The sequence below is a fragment of the Excalfactoria chinensis genome, chromosome 11 (assembly GCF_039878825.1).
Source record: "Excalfactoria chinensis isolate bCotChi1 chromosome 11, bCotChi1.hap2, whole genome shotgun sequence".
Classification (NCBI taxonomy): Eukaryota; Metazoa; Chordata; class Aves; order Galliformes; family Phasianidae; genus Excalfactoria; species Excalfactoria chinensis.
In genome coordinates, this window is record NC_092835.1 from 14323764 (window position 1) to 14347554 (window position 23791).

Genomic DNA, 23791 nt, shown 5'->3' on the forward strand with positions numbered 1-23791 from the left:
GGGGTGGCAGCGGAAGGCAACAGCTCTTGCTGGAGATCCCTGCCTACCTGAGGCCTTCCAAAGGTAATCAGCTTCTTTTCTTTGTTTCTGTGTCCCTGGCTGTTGTATTTGAGCAGTTCTTCACTTGCTGCAGCTTTGGACTTTGCTGCTGCTCTGTCATTGCTGTGCTTTCCATTGCATTACATGTGCACATTATTTCATCATTGCTTCAGTTTATGATTTAGTGAAATTACAAATACATAAACAAACCTGCAGTTTGACTTGAAATAATTTTTAGAAGTTACCTATTATTACGTCAGTGATCCACCTCTTTCATTTTTTTCTTTGCTTGTAGTTCTAGTAATTAGTGAGGAAAAGCTGGTATCTGTAGAACTCTCATTATGTGTATTGAGTGGCAGAAAAACTTGAGTCCATTAAGAACTTTGGTGTGCCTCTACTTGGTAGTTAACATGAATTTTTCATCTTAGTAACGTTACTTGCAAGAGATTCTTAATCTCTTACGGTATTTTGGAACCTTTTATGTACTTTTTACCTTGGAGAAGCTGGTTACACCGGATGAAGATTGTGGAAAATTTAAGCCTATTAAGACTGTACCAATGTGGGTCATCATTAAGTGTGTACTGCTAGATCAGATATTGTATTTTATGGTTGTCATCTTAATAGCTTTATGTTCACTTTTTCCCTCCTCTTTTTTTAAAGGTTCATCAGCTGAAGAAACAAGTGATTGGAACATGAAGGGAAGAGACCCAGCTGTTTGGCATGTAGGCTTGAAGGTAGCATGGGACATAGAGACGCCTGGATTAGCAATACCGCTTCACCAAGGCGACTTCTACTTGATGCTTGGTAATTTTCAAGGGCTGGGAACTTAAATTTTCTGTTGAAAAACACAGAAGCTGATAAACTCTCACTCTTTTCTTTCAGTTAGTGGTCTCCTAATTTAGCAAAACAGAAGCTCTGCCTTGAATATATGGCAAATTCCTCCTATCCTGACCAATTCCAATCTATTTTGAGGAATTTTCTCTCACAGTTTTTCTTTTGCTTCGGTGAAAAAACAAAAATTGAGCATTTTTTCCCTGTGAATTATATAGTTGGAGTTGATAGTTCAAGTCGGACTGGAGAACATAAATAGAATTTCCTCAGATCTTGTGAGAACTTGAGCTGTCCCTGTCCAATTCTTATTTTTGTAGACACCAGCTTTTGTTGTTCTTAATGCAGTTTTACTAACTCACTCACTCTTAAGTGTTTACACCTGCTTTGTTTAACAAAAAGCTTCATTTACTTGAAGCTGAGCTCACACGCTGAGGTTTTTCGGACAAGACAAGGACTTCAGTTAAGTCTTGTTGGCACAAAACAGTTTTCTCCTTTGGCTTGTGTTTTTCTTGTGTTATTGTTTGAACAAATTGAATCATAGGTCACACAATCAAAAGTATTAACCAACTCTGACATTGTTGTGTTTGCCTGCGAAGGCAACTCACTAAACAGGCACCTTCGAAGGATAGGGAGGATGCTTTCTGTTCCCTGTTTGTATTTTTGGAGGTAGATAATATGGAACTTCCCAAGGATGACATACCACATTGCCAGCTTATTAGGCTGACCAGTTTTCTTCATTTTACTGTCTGGCCTCTTGACAACTATGAACAAAGTTTAACTAATATTTGCGGTGTCTTTGTTATCATCTTTAATAAATAGTACCAGTTTTCTTAGTTACCTCATCAAATCATGTGCGCTATCATCAATGACATACCTGGGCTGTCTGTGTTCATAAGTGCTTTGAGATGTGAACAGAAAAAGGGTTAAGATGTGTGCTCCTTTGATACAGTGGGGTAGATCTGATGTGCCTCCTTTTTTATATTTGGAAAGATACGGGGCAATAGCATGGAAGAGGGCTGAGACATTTCTTCTATGAAAATGAAGTTTAGGTGGCAGCTAAACATCCCTAGGAAGGCAGTTATTAATCTGTTTGATGCCTGAACCACTTCTGCACAAAAAAAAAACCTTTAATCTTTCCTGACTGGAAACCTTGTTCTTGATCAGCTTTGCTGGGCAGCAGAATCAGAAGGAAAGTAACAAAAATAATGGTCAGACCCCTTGCTTTATTGCACTGTATTGTAAATTATGGTTGGCTGAGTTACGAGATCATAAGGATATTTCTCATTCCCTGATGGGATTTATGTACTGTAACTACAGTATTGGGAATGCTATATGAAGATTGGCTCAGAGAGTTAAGTTTATTTAACAGAAAACATGATTATTTTGTTTAGATGGAAACAAAAAATGTGTTAAACATTCTTCAGAAGATAATGTGTAAATCACTTTGGTATTATTGCTTCACAGGGAACTACAGTTACCTCTGTAGGCCAGATGTTAAATAATCTCTTCTGCCTTTGCATTTTTTCTCAATTACTTAAAAAATACATATAGATAGATGTATTTTTGAGTGTTACTATTTGGCAGCTGTTTGCTGGTACTCTCAAACTTTTCTAAGTTTCAGTGTACATCGGAACTGCCTTTATCATGTCCTGCTGCTTGAAGTGAGAGATGGGCAATATTGGTGAAATTTTTTTTCTAGGAGGTAGCTTGACAATAAAGAACACAAGTCTAGCTTAATTCATCTAGTTCCTTTAAATGTCATGCCTTCCAGAATATCATTTCAGTAAGTGTAATCATCTTGCTGGCATTTTATTGAATGCAGAGCAAGCATCATGCTAAGTATGTAGAAAATGTAATATTACAATGAGTGTTGCACCTCAGGGTATCAGCTGGTAGCATCTGTTGATGTAGAGGGACCGACTGGAAGGACTATGCTCTTTCTTATGAGCTTTGACTCATCCAGCTGGAGCAACTAGCTTGCAAGCACTGCAGGTCTGTTATTTCAATTTCTGAAATGGTGTAGTGCTTACTTCTTTATGTAAGCACTGTAAAATACTGACATGTCAAATTCAATATGCTGCTTGTAATTGAAATCAGGTTCTAATAATTCCTGTGCCCTTAAAACCTCAACTGTTTCCTAATTGTGTGTGTTAATCTAGTCTATGGAAACACGGTATCTTAATGTTTCTTTGAGAAGATTGCAAACATTGAAATCAGTGAGTCCTAATCTATTGGTATTTCATAGTGCTACAAAGGATATTTATATTTGGTTTTTAGCATTTCTGGTAGACATTTAGAACTTCAGTTTGTTCCTCTCTTCAGTGGCTCTATGTTTTTCTGGGTGGAGTTTAAATAAAATGCAGTCTTAAAAATGTACACCTTCATTCTCAGCACTCCTATGCAATTGAAATAATAAGTCATAATGCATGTTGGTACTAACCATGAGGTGATCAAATCCAAGCATTTGATAAGATAGAATCAATGAATGTTACTTAACCGCAATGAAATGGAATCCATAATTATTCAGTAAGACAGGCTTTTTTGAGGTTTGCCTTTCTTGATACGAAAAGATTTGCTGAAGGCCTGCAAGTCTACTGCATAAAAACCCTCAAATCTGAACTTTATATCACTCACAAAACGGAAACACTTTAGCCCAATTTAGAATAATATATTGGTCTGCAGGGGAAGTGCATACTGAACCCTGCTGTCTCAAGTACACAGTCAAGGGGTGTCTAATATGAAACGTGTTGGGTGCATGCAATAAATCCAAAACGTGTGGAGGTGAGCAAAGGGCCCCATCTGCTCTGCCCTAGAGCATGCTTAACTAGGGTTGTCATGGTCTTAGTATTAAATTGGAATCTTTCCCCTGATCTTTGAGTTAGACACAACCAGATTGGCAAGCAGATTTACAATTTTCACTAATTTTCCTACCATGACTTCAAAACATGCTTAACAAAAATACACTCTGGACTTTTTCAAAGGGAGAAGATTTACTTTTCTGCAGCTGTTTCCCATAGATCAAGCTCTTGCTTGAAGGTTAGGGTTTTAAAACAGCATGAAGATGAATTTGGAATCTTATACCCCTCCCCACCCACTAGCAGATTATAGTTGAAGGAGCATCAAAAAATTATTTTCATAACCGTATAGAAGTTGGATGCACACATTGCAGAGGTTGGCTTGTGGTTAGAGATAAGTATTAAATGGAAACACTTCCACATGCGTATAGTAGCTCATTAAACTATTTCTAGGTATTTAATCTGCTTCTATTTCCACAAACTAATTTGAACCCTTTTTGCTCCCTAGCATCTTGAATGTGTTGGGAGTTTTTTAACCCCATGGTTTTTTCTTGACTCCACATTTAATCTAAATGCTATATTCCTTGATTATTAAGACTTCGAACCCCAGAAACTTGTTGTTGCTGGACTTTGATCATGAAGTTTGGTGAATTCCAGACATCTTCATTTAGTTCAGCCTCTTAATTCATTTGGCGTTTTGTTTGTGCACACTTTGTTGTTTAAAAACTAAAAATATTTCTTAATTAGGGCCAGATCATCCTTCTAGCTTTCTGATATGAAAGACAAGTGCTGCAAGAGACACTCCATTGACCTGTAATTTCTTGGGGACAGAGACATGGTTGGGTGTTCCTGGTACTTTCTGCTGACATACAGTAAAATTAGCTTGACTTGGTTTTCTGTTGCTGAAACATTACTAGGAGATGGCTGAAAGAGAAGCTGGTTTCTATCACTTCTTGTCAGTCTCTGTAACCAGCCCCTTATGTCCAAGAGTACCATCTGATTTGGAGGCATAAGTAGTCAAGAGTGTGTATTAAAATCATTTAATTAGTGTTCCTATAATCAGATGAGTTAGATAAAATGGCATGTGTGCAACTTGTTCCTGGCAGTTACTGCTATCTTTGTTTTTCAGTATGGATTTGCAAGCCATCAGCTAACTTTGAATGCTGCTGTGTGCTTGCATAGAAATTGAATTGATAATAATTGTAAATAATGGGACAAGGATCTTATGCATTTGAAAATTGCAATATAGCAAAGTAAAACAAACTAACAAAAAACAACTAAAAAATTCACTTAAGTAGTTACAAAAATGAGAAGCATGGGTTAATTTTGCCAGTATCTGTAGGTATTTGGGATGAGTGGATCAGAGCTTCTTTCCATTAGTGTTTGGTTTTTTTCTGTGTCAGTTACCAACTGCACGTCTTGCATGGATCAGTGTATTAAAGCACCATGCATCTTAAACAACTTTTTGTCTGCAGGTATTGGGAATAAGTTCCTATAGTAAATAAAAATTTCATTGTGTGTCTGTGCTTTATACAAGTTATGTTATCTAAAGTTTCTTTAGTGGTTATATTGTGCAAAAGAGTTGTATGCATTTGCAAGTAATCAGATAATCTACTAAACAGTCTCATGACTTTTTGGTATTACATCTGTAAAATCAAAATCCTTTTGGACCTGACCTCCAAATTATTTAAACAGAGCTCAGGTTGATAACTGTGATTTCCAAAGTGGCTTTGGCCACCTGTATACAATCACACTTGTGATTAATTTCTTTTAATAAATCTTGCCCACATTCATCTCAGCTAGTAGTCCTATAATAGGATCTGTCCTTAAGGTAGCAGGGAAGTGTGGGACAGAAGGAAGGTGTTGGAAATAAAAGAACAAAAAAATCAGTTTACAAGAAATACAGATTTTGCCATATGCACTTCTGCAGTCAGTAGTGGTTGTATCTTTGATTCCTCTGTGCCAGAATCCACTTGAATTTGTAGTGAGATAAGGACCCAGTATCTTAAGGCAGAAAAGATGCCATACTAGCACTTATCTGACCACAAATGTGGGAGATCTGATGACAAATAACATACCTGCATGCAGTTTTCAGAGCAGGATGGATTCAGAATGATACTGACTCCAAGTTAACTAGGTTTTCCTAATCTTTCCCTAGATGATCTCAACATGACACACCAGCACTGTGTTCTGGCTGGCTTTTCACCTCGGTTCAGCTCCACTCACAGAGTGGCAGACGTGAGTATAAAGCATGGTTTTCTACTTGGTCATTCATTAAAATAATAATCCAGTGCTGTAAATGTAGCATTATGTTGCCTTATCTAGGACTGCATTGGGTTACATTTATTCAGACTGTTTCCTTGAATCTCTGTTATTTGTTTGTAGTTGGATTGAAGTATGGTTGTTTCTGTATTGGTTATTTGCCTAAATTCACAGTCATTCATGTAAGATTCATCATTTGTTAGAGATGTTCTATGCCTCACCTCATGGATTGCCTATAAAAAAAAGTAGAAACAACAACTATTTTTACCTGATTTTTTTTTTTCTTTTGGATGTGTCTGTGTCCCACTCCTAACTGAGAAGTGTTCTTTATGATGAGGTAGAAATGCACAAAACACACATGACCAATGTCCACAGGCTAAAATGGCCTTTAGAAGAGCAGAAGAATTGAATCATGAGTATGCTTTAGGTTGGATCCTTTTGCATTCTGTGTGTTCTGGGATGGAAGAAGCAGAGGAATCTTAAAGTGACCCCCTTCAGCCAATCATTCTGGGCATTATAGTCAAGCATAAGGATGCTTCTGATTGCTAGATCTCTCCATTCCTTTTGCTGTCCGTAGTTTTAGCAGTTTTCTTTATGTGGTATTTAAATAGGGATACGTACAGAAATGAAACAATACACTGCATTGTAAAAAGATACTGAAATTAAAGTGTATTAAAAATTACAGCTTTAAGTTTTGAGCAAACCAGAGTGTAACACTATTGAAGCAAGAGTGATACATGTATCCATGTATGCTTTTTCTTCCTAGTTTGTGCAATAGTGGAAAAGCAATATCATCAAGCATGGACAAATACAATAAAAGCGTAATAAAATGAAGCCTTTATTTCCCAAACTATACTCTGCTCACTTGAAATGGACTTTAGCATGAAGCAGTGCTTCATCAGCAGTGCTTCATCAGTAGTTCTGAATTTTACCTTATTCTAAGAGTACTCTGACCTGCTGCTCCTGTCTGTGTTATTTTACAAGAAAATAAGTATTTTCAATTGTAAAAGCTTCTCTATTAAGTGATGATGCTGTTTTTGTAAACTATTTTGATCTCAACCTCTGTGGAGTGTGTGTTTGTTGTTTTTTTTTCCCAAAAGGAATTTTAAATATTTTATTTTTTTGAATGAAATTAAGTGAAAACAAAAGCAGCAGAATTGCAGATCTGTTCATGTTACCTACACCCTCTAAACAAACAGTACACTCAGACTGAATCTGAAATTCTATTTAAGTCTTACTGTTAATTTGTGCAACTACGCACATGCAACTGGTGGAGAATGCAGCCATATTTTCTGTCTGCCATAATTATAAAGTAAATAGAAAATTAGTCCTATTCTTTCTCCTTTCAATTTATGGTTTACTGATTGATTGGTTATGTTTGGCTGAGTAGTCTTGCATAGTTTATGCCAACAACTATATAAAGCTTTTAAAGAAAAGATCATAGAATACAGTTAAAGAAATGCATCCCTTCTGCTCCTTCACTTTGATTATTTTACAACTGAATGGTTCAGTATTACTTCAGAAACATCTGTGTCCTGACACGGCTCAATATCTGTTCTTATTCTGTGTTTAGTGTTCAAGAGGAACATTGGAGTACATATTTGGACAGTGTGAACTGGCACTCCAGAATTTACAAACTGATTCTAATTCAACGACTTTATCTCTGAAATCACTGGAAACTGCAGTTGTAAAGCAAGTGGAAGAAATACATAACGAGGTGAGAAGGTGTGCACTGGAAATGCTGCAGATGTGTTCTGAGAGGTGCAGTCTGGTGCTGTGTTCAACAGCTCGCAGAGCATGGTGCTTCACAAGTTCATAATGTGCTTTTTGTGATTCATTAATTGATTACAGCCATCAGGAGGGACTCAGATCTGGTACTTTCATTGCAATTATGTTTTCATTTTTGACTTCTTAAGATCCCGCTGCTGGTATAGGCATGGAGCAGTTGGTAGGGTTGGTTTCATTGTACCAAGGCTACCAAGTCATTGTGTGGTGGACAAACCAAGCTGCTGGGTGAGGTGTGTAGGGGAAAAAATGGGAGGAGAAATGCGTGTAAGACTTTTTTAGTTGCTTGTCAGGTATTGAGGTAGCTGCCAGTTCTTTACTGAATGGCAGCTGTGAGATGATTGTGGATGTCTGCTTTGAGGTACAGTCTGAAGAAAAAGTAGTGGAAACAACTCTAACATACTTCCAGTTGTTCTGTGCTATAAAATGTACAAGGGTAACAGTGCACTTCTGTAGAAGTTCGGTGAAGCTGACACTGCTTCATGGTCTGGAGTCTTAGCAAACACATTCATTTTGAAATGTCTGTTTGCGGAGACTGTGGGGATTGTACTTTTTTTCTGATGTGAAAGTAGGCAGAACCGTGAGGAGAGCAGCTTTTGCTTTTTCTTTGTTAATAACAGTCAGCAACACGGCACGGTGGATGGGTCTTCTCATGGCAGTGACATTTCCAAAGCTGGTTCGTAATTACTGTTTTTTATTTAAAGAAAAAATAGTCATGGCTATCTATAAGGAGTTTGATTTCACATCGCTTAGTTGCTCTGGAAAGTTCTACTTCTACCTAGAAAAAAACTTTCAGCTTTTCTTCATTAAAGCGCTGATGATCTCTTTAAGAACAGCAATAGAAAGGAAAATACAAATCTGAGTTAGTTTTTCTTAAGTATTAATTACTGCATTTTTATGTTCAAACATTTTGAAGGAGCTAATCTACTAAAATTATTACAGTCAGCATTGTATTGGAACATCTGTAGTACTGAAATAATTCTGATTCAAACGAGACTTCTTTTGTAAGGGGCTTAAATTGTTATCTGCTAAGGAATGTATACTGTGTGTTGCTACTGAAACTTGGTAGAGCCTATTTTTATTTGTTCGAAGCTGGTAAAAAGGGGTATAGTGATAGCAAAAGATTTGCACCCTTGACTTTTAGCAGAACCGCTCTTAGAGCTATTTAAAGTCTCATGCATGCAGGGCTTTACAAAACATTAATCAGGCTCAGTCCATAAAACTATACGCATATGTGGTTTGCACAGCTAGGGCCACAAGCACAGCTGGTGTAAATTTGCATGGGTCCTTTAACATCAAAGCTCTGTGCCGTTTACATCAGGTGAGAGACTAGCCCCTGGTGTTTGCAGTCACCTGAATAATTTTGCTGTGTGACATACAGGGATGTTTCCTGTTACGCATATGGGGTATACTGTAACAGAAACCATTGTTTAACTTGTGCATATTGTGCACTTAGCCTTAGTAGACACATAGGATCTATATTTCCTTTTAAAAGAAAACCCACTCGCAGCATGTGCTGCATGTGTATTTCCTTTCCATGTTAATAAGTTTAAGTTTTGTCCTATGCAGTCATGTAGACTGCTTTCTTACCTGAACTAAGACTAGCTCTAGCATGTAGTATTCTCTAGATTGAACTCGGGTAAAACACTTTGCAAGAAGAGTTAACCTCAGTGTTTTGTTGCAGATGACTGTTAGTACCTGTACCTTTAGTTCCGCTAAGGCTAGAATTGAGTTTTTGTCTCTCCAGTATGTGCTGAGTTTTCCTGGTATGGCAGCTTTTCTTCATATAAAGAGGTGGAAGGAAGCCAGCCAATAGGATTGCATTCTTCCTGCAGGAAGAGATTAATGACTAGAGTTCAATGAGTTTAGGAATTTATGCTGATTTAGAGTTAATTTTAAAATACCAAACCAACTCATTGTGACTGGTATCTCTGCAGACTTTTAGTAACAGTAAGTATACATGCTTACTAATTTCTAAAGCATAAGTGATAGAGGAATTCGTCCCTGTGCCGCATCAAGATGACTTGTTCAGAATCAGCAGTCACCTGGTCAGAGGAGCAGCTCAGCTGTCAGTTTGCTTGGTGGCGAAGTTGTTGGGTGAAATGTTGGTCTTTTCTTCCCCTTCTTCTTTTAACCCTGTTTAGAGCTAAACTGAGGCACCGTGATATGAATATTGACCTGAGTGTGAGAGCCCCAGTATGTGTCAGTCCACGTCACTTAATGGCCACATGTTGATGCACTGACATCTGATGAGATCAGGTGTCCTGCAGAAAATTAACCAGTCCATTGCTCTTGTGTATGCTGTAAGGGATCAAGATACATTAAAGATTTGGCCAAGATGTCAGACTTGACTTAGACTGAGAAATTACATAGAGTAATATAACTAATCAATATGATTATAGTTAAAAATCAGATCGGCTGAAATAGATTTTCATCATGATGAGCCATATTGTAGCACTGACTTCCATAATTTTTTTTAATAGTTTTTCTTTGATTAATGGCTTAATGTGATTCATTTCCTGAACCATATTTGCCAGATATCGTGCGTTATTGCCCTCTCAGTGAAAGCAGCCAGGTAAAAAAGAGAAGAAAGGAGTAGTGAGTACTAAAAAGCCCTTGTTGAACTGTTGGTGTGCTCAGCCATCCTGAAACATTGTGTACTGATTTTTAGTGAAGCATAGCTTGATGCTTGATACTTCATACCTCGTTAATATCTCAGAGGTGGTAAATACTACTACTCCAGTTTTTAGGAAGGGTGTATGTCCCCAGATTTCTGCCCTATGAGCCAATGTGGTTACATTCAATTTTATGGAAGTATTCTAAGATTTGTCTGTCAACTAGTCGTGTTACATTTTAGTAACAAAGTTCTTGTTCATTGTAAGTGTTTCAAATTTCAGTTTCTTTTATCGTGGTTGTTAAGCGCTGAGATTTGTCGCCTGCTGCAGTCAGTTCAGTGGCAGCTTTGGGCAGTTTTTCTTTATTCCTTCACCTTGTCAGGTTGCCTTTGTTTGCATCATTGGAGTCAAGCGGGGATAAACAAAACCTTTTGTGGTAGCAAGTAACGATTAAAGCAACTTTGAACTTGGTGTGAAACTTAACTACCACAACAAAAATAGATACGTAATTCTAAAGGCCAGAACTATGGATTGCTATTAAAGGTAGCAGTCAGGCTCAGTGGGAATTAGGGCAAATAGAATTGTTTTGTTTGAAGAATATTTGATGAGTTATGTTTAACTATCATGTCTTAAAGCTGAAGAGCCACTCATATGAAATTAAAAACCACCAACAAACAAAACTAGCAATGTACTGTAGAACTTGTATTTCATATCCTGAATAGAAGCGTTACTTTGCTCGTGGTAAAGCTTTATTGCTTTGTTGGGATAATGTTTTCTTTGTAAAGCACAGTTCCCACATAAACAGAAAAGCAGTGGGGCCTGTTCTTCCCAGTGCACCAAGTGGCAGACAGCTGCCTTCCATTCAGTGTGCACACAGCAGGTTGGCTGTGCAGGAGGTTCAGTAGAGGGAGCACGAGCCTGGTTACAGCACTGCAGCTCATCCTGAGGTTCCTGGCAGCTTCTCTGGTAACCAGACTGGTTGGTAAACTAAGGGAAACTGTATTTCATTGTGAAGCTATGCTCTTTATACATAGCAACTGACTAGGCTGTGTTCTATCACAATTTATTGCTGCAATTTTGTTCTATACTTTGTATTACTAAATAAAAATAACTGTGTGCAAGGCATGTTTAGAGATGAATGCTTCAGTAGCCTTGTCATTTTCCAAAGGGTTGTTCAGGTTTATCTGTACTCATTTACCACCCCAGTCCTGCCCCAGTTAGTGACAAGTAAATGATTCAAACAACCATGTGGTTTTCTCTTGCAGGTTGAATTTGAGTGGCTTAGGCAGTTTTGGTTTCAAGGCAAGCGGTATTTGAAGTGTACTGACTGGTGGCTTAAGCCTATGGCTGAACTGGAAGAATTCTGGAGGAAAATGGAGATCATGGTGAGTACTGGTTTTATAGTCTGAAGCTTTTTGGAGTTTAATTCTGAAAGCACCAACAGTTACGTTTTTAATTATACTGTAGTAACAGGATTTCTGCTTTATTCAGAACATATGAAAAGTAGAATCACTGTCAGCCTTCCACTGCTTCCTCTTATTTCTCTCCCCCAGTAGCCAAAACAAATATGAGCAAAAGAAGATCCGAAAACTAAGAGGATCTTTTAATTGTTTCCTGACTTGGCTTGTTTTTAGAGTTTGGCAGTGTCAGAAGGTGATGGGGCAGATACTGCATCACACCAACAGGCACCTGAATCTGTGCAATGCCACTTTTCCATTCAACACCAAGATGGGCAGCACGACTCTGCCAATCACAACATTGGTGAATGTAACTGGGGAAAACTTAGGGTAAAATCAGATGGTGTGGAGGCTTACTTATCTGTTAGCAGTTCATGTGCACAATTACACCCCGGCTAGGACCAGCTAGAGGTAATTAGTTTCTTGAATAACAGGTATGATAGTTGCTCTGTTTTTGAAGGTACATCTTTGCCTTCCTTCAAAGCTGACTGGGAGACCAGTCTTAGTTTGCTTGCTGTTGCTAGAGACCTGGGTGGGGGACTTTGCAAGAGTTGGGCCCTGCTTCTACATCTGTAAGCAGAAGAAACTACGTGGACAAACACTGTCTTGCTGGTATCCTTACATCTCAATGAGAAGCTTCTTTTGCATCATTTCTTCTGGTCACTGTGTAAGCCTCAGCTTGTTCCTGGTTGTCTTGGAAGAGTTTGTCCTGTGGTTGAGGATGCTGAATATCACTTGTAGTAGAAATGTTTTTGTATCCCCAGAGGTATGGTGCAAAAAGAGGCTGCTAATTGAGTTCTGAGAGAAACCTTGTTGCTCTCTAACACATTCACAAGTACTTGGAAGCTTTTTCATGGCAACAGCTGACTTTTTCACTCTGGAAAGTAAGTGTGGGAAAGCGGGATGTTTGTATGTGAAATCAGTTGCTGCGAGGAATTACTGAACATCAGACCGTCATACAGAAAAAGAGGGGAAAAGATTTTATGGCTTCTTTATCTTTGTTTTTTCCCCTCATCTTCATGTTCTCAAAATCAGCTAATCTGGACTAACCTTTATCATTAAAAAAACAAAAAACAAAACAACGAAAAGAACCCTTTGGTTTGTTTTTCTTTCAAATGACAACTTACCCTCTTGTAACAGAGGCTTAGATGAGGTAGAGACAAGAATGTTTGATTGTTATTTTATATCCATTGTGTGTCGAGAACATGGAAAAACAGCAAACCGGGGGAATTCTCTAGGGTTAGGTTTTCTGCAATTGGTGTGACATTGCCATGTGTCTCTAATTAGAAACACGGTGGCGTCAGTGTATCTCCTTTCAACAGGCCTCGGGATGATATTTATCAGCAAGCTGATGCTTGGGCCAAGACAGAAGCTGCTTCCAATTTAAATTTTAAAAATTGCTTTAATGTTTTATGACTTAGAATACATTAATCACAATTAATTTCAACTATTGACGGAGACAGAAGAGAATGTTAATTGGGAATGTCTGGTTTGTTTGGTCTCTGAGTGAATCTGATGCTTACTGTGTTTTGGGCTAGGAGGTGGGGTGGGTTTTTTTTGTTGTTGTTTTTAACCTACATTTTGCCCTTTGTGTTTCGCAAACTGTCAGCAGGGGGCAATGTTGAGCCGCAGTTTTAATGCAACAGCGAGCACCGACTTTATAAAAATGCATAGAAATGGAGCATTAACATCAAGAATTATCCCTGTTGCTTCAAGTTAGCTGTAATCTCTAAGATTCCATAACACAGGAAATCAATTGTGGGTTAACAAATTCAACAGCAATTTAACATAAAAAGTGCGGTGTTTTGGTGCATGCTTAGCTTCCACAGCATTAAGTTAAATCAAAAAGGTATTTCTGAAGGTACCCGGTAGTCTGCAGGCAGTTCTTCTTCTCCAAATTTATCATTTATCTGAATGATTCTTTTAAAGGTGAAAACAATAAAATAAAAACTTCCTTTGCATAATGTGAAAAAATGCTTCAAATATGCATGTCTTGCAGTTGTGGATCTTGTCTCGGTGGAATATTGTTCTGAAGAGGAGCTATTTCTTAAAAGAAAATACTTATCAATGTATTTTTCTTTGTGTGTGAGCTTAACAGCTCTTGACTGGAATGTTTTGAATGTGTCTGTTGTGAGACAGTCCTGGGTTCCCTGTGTGCCTTTCTTTCCCTTGCTTAGTAATACAGCTGTAAAGAAGAAGGGAGAAAAAAAAAGTCTTCCAAAATTTCTGGTTCAACTAATTGTAATTGCTCCACTATCACAGCAAAGTGCGATGCCTCAGGAATTGAAACCCGGTGTCTTCAAACCTTTGGGCTCTATTTAATGTTTCTGTACGTTATAGCAAGCACGCCATTTTATCGTAATGTTTAGTCCTGGCATTTCTTTCCCTGAGGATAGTTTTACTTAGAGCTCGCTCTTGTGATGTAAATGTTAAACCTTTCATTTGAATGACATTCTGATAAAACATCACATTTCCCACAATATTACCTCATGAATGTATGAACCATTAAATCTAAAGCAGTTTAACCAACCTTCTTCTCTTTTTCCCCCCCTCCCTTGAAAATAGGAAGGCTATTCAAGTGTTTGAGGTGGTTTTTTTTTTCCTTAAAAAGTCATCCAAGATTAACACGTTATCACGTGCAACATCAGGATAAATGCTTGCTGAATTCAAAGGGAGAGTTACCATTTGAAAAAAAAGACTGTACAAGCTTTGCTTTCTGAGCAAAGAGAAGTCTGAAAAGCTGAAATCTCATGTGATGTGAGGAAGTCTTGCTGTAGCTGTTCTGAGATTCAGTGGAGAGACAATTTGTCTCTCAGGGTCTGATATCATGCAAACCTTGCAATCTGACATTTATTTTAGCTATGGAAATGTTTCAACGCCGTGCCAGATCAGTAAGAGCTGTACAAGTCCTACAGTCTTTTTTGTTGTTGTTTATTTTGTTTTAAGCAGATTCGCATTTGGAAAATTAAATCAGTGAAATGAAAAGTAAACGTATATGATTAGACCCAAATACCAAATCTTTAAAGACATCTTTTTCTATATCCAGTGTTCCTTTTCTTTCCTCCTTTCTTATTTCTTTTTTCTCTTTCTTATGATGACCCTGGTAGTGCTGTATGGTATGAATTGTATTTCCTGCTTTGACAGTCCATTTAGCAACGTAGCGATGTATTTATATGGCAGTTGGCCTTAATAACCTTTATTGACTTTGGTGGGTAAGAGCCAAGGCTGGGATTATTAAAATGTATCAGTTCCCCTGCAGTATAAAAGCACAACGTATATAATTATGTTAGGTAGGTTAGGCTCCATTTAATCCCACCTATTTACGCAGGAATTTGGCAAGTTGGAGAAAAATTGTAGTTCTAAAATACGGGGGGGGAATAGAGTGACTTAGCTTATTTAGCAGCGTAGCCTTTTGCCTGTTCTTAAGGGTTTACTTAAAGGAACGTAACATTGATCGTAAAGGATTAATTTTTAATGGCATAAGTGAAACACAAGTAATCGCTACACCTTTGGTTTCACTTTTTGGCATCTTAAAATACGGGTATTGATATCATTATGCCACATACCTTTTGATTTACGAATGTTGTGTGCAAACAGCAGCGTGCACATCCTGTGCATTGGTAGTGTGCAAACTGGCATTCATGCAAGCCGATAGCTCTGTGTGCTGCTGTTTCACCTTAATGTTTAAATTCTTTCTAAAAACAAACAAATAAAAACAGCACATTAACTCATCATAATAGCTTTATTGTTATTCCCTATACTAGATTTTATCTGCTGATGCAACCGAATAGAAATCGGAAAGCAGAGATATTTTCACTTAAAATTGTTTTTCTTTCCTTTCTGGGATCTGTTTCATTCTTTGGTACCAATGCTACGTATGAAGTATGCCGTAGTTTCTGCTGTAAGCCACTGCTGTCATGGGCTTACAGCCTGACGGTCTGGGCTGAAACTTGAGCTGCAGAATCTCAGCCCAGGGCTGTAATCTATTTCTTCTTTCTTTTTTCTTCCCCTCTCCAAATTAAAACAGGGGCTTAAATATATGTTTAAATCAAGGCATTTCAGTTCCAGAATAACCACCGTAAGCTATAAGATAAAATGTGCTTTTAAAAGGTATTTTAGGAGGAATTCTCCTGGCTTTTCTAGACTTTGGCACTTGAAACAGCTAACCAATTATACTGGGGGGCGGAGGAGGGGGGAAAAGCACACAGTAAGATAATGGGATCACAAACAGGCTGGTTGTTTGTTTAGCGTTTTCAGAAATTGCAAAGCAAGTGAACTGATGTTTGAATTGCTCTGACCTTGGCAGCCAAATTTCATGAATTCTGAGCTATGATTTTAATTTCTTTTAGCTTTCCCCTTGTGCTTAGATACTGCAGCGTCACACTGCTTTATTGGAGGAGCACGTGGTGATGGGTGATAGTGTTTGCCTAATGAGATGTAAAATGTAGGCACAACACGGGAGCTCAAAGACCCAAATTTTAGCCATATCTCTTGTCTTTTGGGGCTCTTCTTATCTGTTTAGTCCAGACCCTTTAAATAAATGTGTTTTTTTGGCAGGTTTTATTTTATGTACACTAGGAGTCAGATATTCCTGGAAATGTATCTTTGATCTCAAACAACAGCAAGACAACCTGATCCCAAAGACCTGCTTTTCTTTCAGAATATTTTGGACGTTATTTTCCTTGACCTCAATATTTTTTAGCCACTAGAAGTGGGAGAAAGGATTCAGCATTGTGTGCAGTAGAAACTCTTTTTTTCCCCTAAAATAAATAAATAAAGTCTTGCACATATTTCAGGAGAGGGGGAAAAATATATATATATATATTTACAATTCTGAGGGAATTCAGACTTAAGCTTCCAAAACAAAGTGTGTGCTGAAAGCACAAAGGGCTGTGTTTATGATTCTCTTTGAAGTGTTTTTGCAACAGGATAAGGAAAATTTTAGAAACTGTCTGATAGTGTTCAGGGTAAATACTTAAACCCCTTTAGAGAATTTCACACACAGATACTGTGCAGCAGAAAAAAGGATACTTATGTTTCCTAAAGCTGCTACAGCCTACAGCTTTGTACTTAAAGACAGAGGTGTTGAATAGAATTCTACTGAGGATACATCCAGTGACAATATCTACAGGAACATCACAGCAAACCAGTGGATAGCACTTTCTATTTTTAACCCTTCTGTGAGCTGGTTGATATCTAAGCTGGGCTGATGTGAAGCTCTCTAACATTTCTATTATACACTGGATCTGCTCAAAGGGCACTCTTCCAACTCACATAGCGCGCTGTGAAAATTGCTCTGAAAACATTTGAGATTGTGATGCAAACTGGCACGAGCCAGGAAGAAGAGTCTGGGACAGGAGACCTCAGCTTATGTCCTACAGGGGGGTGAGATGCTGTGCCTCAATGAGCCTTGGTTCATAACAACTGGAGTGCTGTTCTCTTGTGCTAAACTCTTCCTGTAGTTGGGCTTCTTTTTGTTGTCTTCACTATGTTTGTATACAGTCGGATGTATGTAGTCATGTGTGATATGTATATATATATATATATATATATATATATATATATATGCTTCCTATAAAATGAGCTCCACGTTAGTATTATTCCCCTCTCTGGAAATGTTCAAGGCCAGGCTGGACTGGGCTGTGAGCAGCCTGGTCTAGAGGGAGACATCCCTGCTTATAGCGCATGGGGTTGGAACCAAGTAATCTTAAAGGTCCTTCCTAACCCAAACCATTTTGTGATTTAAAACACAAACATGTGCAACACAGTCAGCAGAAAGCAGGATTCATGCATGTATGTTATACCCTAGTTTTATACCCAAATTGCTGCATAAATTGATCTGTATCTGAGCTGAGCACAGTGACTTAAAATGGATGCTCCATCCCACACAGAAGTGTTCTCAGACTGGATGGCTTGCCAGAACATGCATACATATGTACATAAAAAGACATACACAGGTGTGTCTGTTTTGTTTTTTCTATTGGCTTGTTTGTGTGGATTTAGGGTGCTATAGAATTTTATTTAGGGGAAAAGTGGTTTATAGAGAGTAACGCTGGGGAAATTTGGTTGTGTTTCTCAGCAGCAGGAACAGCAAATAGAGGTTAGAGAGGGTGAAGACTGTTCTTGGTAGCACTGTGAACACCTGGTATGTGCCAGAGAGAGAAAGCTCGGGCCAGAGTTCCTCCTGCAGTCCTGTGAGTCAGTGTCATTGCTGGGAAGATTTCTTATACCCTGATATTGCTCTTTTATTGTCAGTGGGAGCTGTGATGATTTCAGTGAAAGTGAAGTTGGCCACAGTGGATTGTATACAACTCGGTGCTGCTTGCACCGTTTTCTCCCAAGACCTTGGAATGCTCTGGAATAATAAAGGAACATTTTGTTAACAGCATGCTACTTGACTTATAAGGCTTATTATTTGCTGTGGAGATGGTGAAGTAGTACATGGATTGATTTTTGTATGTATGATGTGTATTGTATGATTTTTGCTGCTCTGAAAGTAATGCCTCCTATGACCCTGGTAACTGTAACATATACAAAGAGCACAATAGCACTTTGTGATGGAGCAAATTGTGAGTGCCAAACACTACTCTTGAACACAGTCAGCGCCATTAGCTCAGCATTTTCACCAGCAATGAACAAGAACCTGCATGCTGCACTTAGAAAACACTGCATCAGCAGAAGTGAGCACTTTTGCTGCCAGCGCTGCTGAAACTCTCCATCCACCACATCCCTGTGCTCACATCTGCTGCTTGGTCTCCAGAAATGTTCAGCAAGTGTCAATGAAAGTCAGTGGGTTCAGTTTTTTCCTCATGGAGGAATTCAATTCCATGTTCTTGCTTCCATCTCAAACACTGTTTGTTCAGAGTGCCCCTCTGCTGCCATCTGTCACACAGCAAAAAAAATGTAATGGACTACTGGTAGGAAAATTCAACTTCTACTACCACACCATCAACATCTGCCTCTGCTGTTATAGGCCAACATAATAAAATAGGAGGTGTTACTTTCAGAGCAGCATTGTAGTACTGAGCGATTGTTTCCCTTGTCCAATTATTCATTGCAAATCTCTTTATGTTTTTCAAAAGTCTCCTAACGTAAAAACTGAATAGGGGACAATATGTGCACATGGATAACTTTTCTCAAATTCCCCGTGCTTTTAAAATGTCTGCATCTACAAGTTATGTGAAATTATCAACTGTATTGAAAGTAATTTCTAGTTCCTACTTATGCCATCATAGAATTTGAGGTACAGATTTTTTTTTGTTTAAGGATGTAAGTTTTATATGTTTATGAAGACACTACATTGGAACAAGAAAAATCTGGCTTGTTGTTGAAGTTAAATTACATTGGTCTAGTGGGAGCTGACTTTAATGTGATCCCTATAAGCTGGGGGGGGTTACTATTCCTAATGAAACTGAATGTGAATAGCTGTACTGCTGAAATGCCATCATCTATGCTGCTGTGATTATAATAATATTTTTTTGGAGTGCTACAAGCATTTTTAACCTGGTTTTATTTCTGTTGTATATTAGTGGCTGTGTATCCGCTTTCTGTTTTCAAATGACTTTTGTTAGCAAAGGAGATGTCTTCAAGAAGTTGCCACTGCTGCACTGATACCTTTTCTTTCCTACTTGATCATCAGTCTCAATTCCTAACAAGATCATGGTACAGTTATCTTTTTGCAATCTGTTTTTTAACATTTACTTCATTTTTGATCAGAATTACAGCTCTTACTTTATATATGTAGAAATGAAATTTGCCATAGGAAGCATTATGGTCTATTGGATTAGGTGGTGATCCTGTCCCTGACTCTCTGTTTAACTTGTGCAAGTAACTCAAGTGTACTTTTCACAATCAATCTGGAAATTAAAATGTTGAAGTCTTATTTTGGTTTCAGAAGGCAGGCTTACTTTGCATCTTAGGTTCCTCATCAATAGAATGAGGTTGTGATATTTTTGCTACAACTGGAAGAATTATTTATTGGCTACATCCTATTGAGAGAATGTTTTGCAGTTGAAAGGACACAACAAATTTCTGCCTCCCCCCTGCCACGACTGGAAATTGTCTAACTGAAGCCACATTTCAGTGTTTTGCTTTAATTTTCAGATGAGCAGGTTCTGTCCATTGAAGTGTGATAGCAGGGGCTTGTTGTGTTCTGCCTTACCCTGGTTCACTCCAGTTCTAGCCCTTAGCTAGTTTTGAATACACCCTTTTTGCACTTTTCTTACAATACATCCTTCTATTAATCATCTTGAAGATCTGGACATAACATAATGTTTTCTGCAGTGGGAAAATTATCATTGGCTTTTATCAAATATCTCTAGTTAATGCCAGATTTCAACAAATCTTTTTGGACTGGTAGGGAATCTGAACACTGTATGATTCTTACAGACTCAATTATCAAGTTCAGGTGTATTAAACATTCTGAATTATTCCTGTGGTATAATGGAATTTAATATCACAATCAACCTAATGACATGTCTTTTCATTATGAATTTTTCTAATACAGACTGATGTAGGGAATGGTAAGGATAGGCCATATCTATGCTTGTGAGTAAGCATGGCATCCATGGAGTGATATTCAAAATGAACCTGTCTTGATGCTTTCATGCAGTGTTTTGGGAAGCATGCTGTTAATATCAGGAATACTGCATCAGTTCATATTGTTTAGCTGCCTGGGGATCGATATTGTTCTGTAATAAACTGAAGTTATTTTATATGCATGTATATATACCAGTGCATATATATGTACTCTATTAATTACATTTGCATCAATCTTGAAGCTGTTTGCTACCCACTGGCAGATTAAAGTTATACAAGATTTGTAGCTGGCAGGAAGGCCAATGGTTTCATAAGGATTTTGTAGGATTCAGCACGGATAGGTGAATTGGAAGATGTTTTCTTCCAGACATATTTTATTCAGACACATAACTGAGTAATTTTACTCACTGTCCTCTACCACTTGTTCTCATTTTCTGCCCAGTTTCCTGCTTCCATTTCATGAAATTACTTGCAGTTGTGTGACTTCAGTATTCATCCCTTTGCTCTACACCAGTGACTGGTAATATTTCTGGTGGAGGATTTGAATAGGAATTAAGAATAGTCTCTGTTTGCTGGGCAGTGCTGATGTACACAAAGGCTGTGCTTCCCAGAATTCCTTGATGCTCACAAGTAGCTGAAAATCTTTCAGCAGCTATGCTTTATTTTTTGTCATCTCCTCTTTTATGGGGAAGATGAGAGAGTCCCGTGGTACCACATGTATAGGAGATGCATCTATTCCCAGGGATGCAATCATGAAGTAACATGATATTCTGTGTTTTGCTTATGCAGATGCTCAATGCAGAGGCCGGCAGTCCTGGCTATGTGCTAGTCTGAAATGTTATGATACTTAGCCAGGACTGCCGGCCTCTGCATTGAGCATCTGCATGTGCTCAATGTGCTAGTCTGAAATGTTATGATACTTTTGTAAGGAATATTAAAAAAAAATAATAATAATTAGAATGATTAATATTTCTCACTTTGTAAAAAGTCTCATATAGTTGGTATCTTCATTAATGCAACCTTAGGATAACTGATGTTGTCTCTGATTCAGAGCAGAGAGAGTTATTATGCAAGGACAGCTTTACAGTCAAGGTTTTTCAGACTGTTATTTCGTTACTAATCTTTCATTGTCTTTCATGTAGGTCATACTTGATACGCCTGTTTATAAAACATGTTTATGGTCATGGTCAGTTCCAGTTGTGGTCATTTCAAGAGGGAATTTTGAGTTTGCAGTGTTGAAGCTTGAGGGCAGGGATAATGGTGGGAATGACAGCTGAATCGGTCTTGAAAACTCATGAGATTGACAAAAATATTGAACAAAACAAAAAGAAGTCCCACTGGTTTCTCTGAGAAGTCTTGCTGTTAAGAAACACAACATAGGACCGATTCTCTATTTTTTCTTTCCTTTTTCTTTGCTTTTCATTTTCTAGTTTTTCTGGTTGAATACAAAATGCTGTAATTGAATCACTGCATTGGCTGCCTTTTCCCAACAAAACAGCAGATTTAGGGACTTAACTGCTAGTTTCAAAAGTAATATATATAGAGAGAGAGCGTACAAAGACAAAAATTGAGCATACAGATATATAATCCCAAAGGAATAAACTGACTTGTAGTAGACAAGCTGAAAGCTGATTAAAATATTTCTCATCCTTTGGGTATGCAACAGCTTTTGATGATGGAGAGTTTATTAATATTCAGCTTTGCTGCTTGTCGACACTTCAGACAGGTCCCACGAAAGACCATGAAATGGACCAGGTTTTCACACTCTGCCAGAAATCTTTCTGTGACACAGAGCAGCACCCTTGTACCAGTAACAGCCAAGATAAGCATAATGCTGCTTAGCTACGTCTTTATTTTAGAAATGCTTTTGGACGTTTTGAAAGGATTGAAAATTTTAAAGAATTCTTTTCATGATATAAACTCATTTAGATACAATAAAGGAGAAAGATTAATCTTAATTGCTTAAAAATAAGGCCGCTTTAATCTGTTCAATTTAAAATCCATTTGTCAGAGTTCTTTGTAAACATACAAAGATTGCAATACTAATATAAGAGACTGAGGACTTCAGAGAATGTTCTTAATGCAAAATGTTCTCTTAACTTCATTTATTCCCTTGTAATTAATACCTACTTGCCAGACCAGAGTGGGACATAAACAGCTGCTTTATCAGCTGATACTCCTTTTGTTGGCATGCTGACATATGGGGTGTTTGCTTTCTTTCTCCTCCACAGTGACTGAATGCACACAGTATCTCTGGAAAACATGTCATATGCTCTGTGAGGTGCCTTTAGGATGGCTCCAGGGCTAAATACTTCCTGTAATAGGTGAAAGAGCATGGCTTAATCAGCTTAGTTAACTTAATTAAGCTGTACTTTTTCTAACAGCCCTAAAGTATGTTTCAGTTAAAAAGTGTATTTCATAGTTGTGGAATGACACAGATTTGGAGAAATCTGTTGAGGTTTCATAGCAGGCTTGAAAAAGGTGAAGTTTGCTAGTTATTCTGTAGTATGAAGTAGCAGTTAAAAGGAGAGTGCTTCTTTTACTGAAGATTTAAAAGAGAAATGTGAATGCAGTTCAGAATGTAAAGGCTTCTCATACTGGAAACGTTTATTCCCCTCTCCCATCTAATTTTAACACTTTTTCATTTAATGGAAAGAGCTGTCTGTGTTAATCCCAGCTTACCCTGCTTGCAGATGGGTCACCGGGCTCTTCACGCTAACTTCTTCACCATTCCTTAGAAGAATAGTAACTGGTTTGGTGTCGCTGTGACGATGTGATCTTCTCTCCTGTGATATCTGTCTCAGCAGAAAATAGAATTACAAGCTGAAGTGATTTAAGCTGAATTGTTCTTCCTCGAGCTGAGTTGTTCTTTGTGTTCTTCTTGACGTGCTCTAAAAAAAAGAGGTCTGATTTGGGGAAATAAGCAGGAGAGCAGACAGCCGGATGCCAGCAATGGCCACAGGAAATGTGCGAAAGAGGGTGACCTGAGAGAGAGGGCTCCCAGGACAGGAATATTGAAGAACTGCAGAGATTGGGAAACTTGAAGCTGGAGGCATAGGTAGAATGGGCTTCTGGGTACACTGGAAGCAGAAAAGAGACTTGACAGGGAGATCTTTGGTGTTTGCAGGAGTGGGGAAATAAAGAAAGGAATGGCAGTTGCTTTGAGGTGAATTGGAGTGGTGTGGTTTAGGAGAAATGGGATAGCGGGAGCCTTGCAGTAGGGGAAGTGTTTATGGAGTTGGGGGCAACCTGGGCAGTGTCAGATGTTGAAGGACTTGAAAAAGATCTAGAAAATCCTTCCACAGAAGGTAAGGTAGCTGTGTCTCTTTCAAAGCAGGATACTGGGGGTAGCAATCTCTTTGGTGTTTTTCCATCTGTTTTTAAAAGTGTATACGTTGATGGAAGTTTCCTCCTTGGTGCCTTTAAAGTAGCAAAAAGTAATGCTGGATTTAATATGCTGCTGGAAAGC

At 38.2% G+C, this 23791-nt stretch overlaps 1 protein-coding gene across 2 annotated transcripts in view; it reads left to right on the top strand.

Moving 5' to 3' along the window:
* FTO (FTO alpha-ketoglutarate dependent dioxygenase) overlaps positions 1–23791 on the top strand; it is a 219720-nt gene that overhangs the window by 47457 nt on the left and 148472 nt on the right. For both annotated transcript variants that reach the window (XM_072346328.1, XM_072346327.1), the window contains exons 4-7: positions 700–843; positions 5824–5903; positions 7501–7644; positions 11593–11712. In XM_072346328.1, coding sequence (XP_072202429.1) covers positions 700–843; positions 5824–5903; positions 7501–7644; positions 11593–11712 — 488 coding nt within the window. The remainder of the gene's footprint in view (positions 1–699; positions 844–5823; positions 5904–7500; positions 7645–11592; positions 11713–23791) is intronic.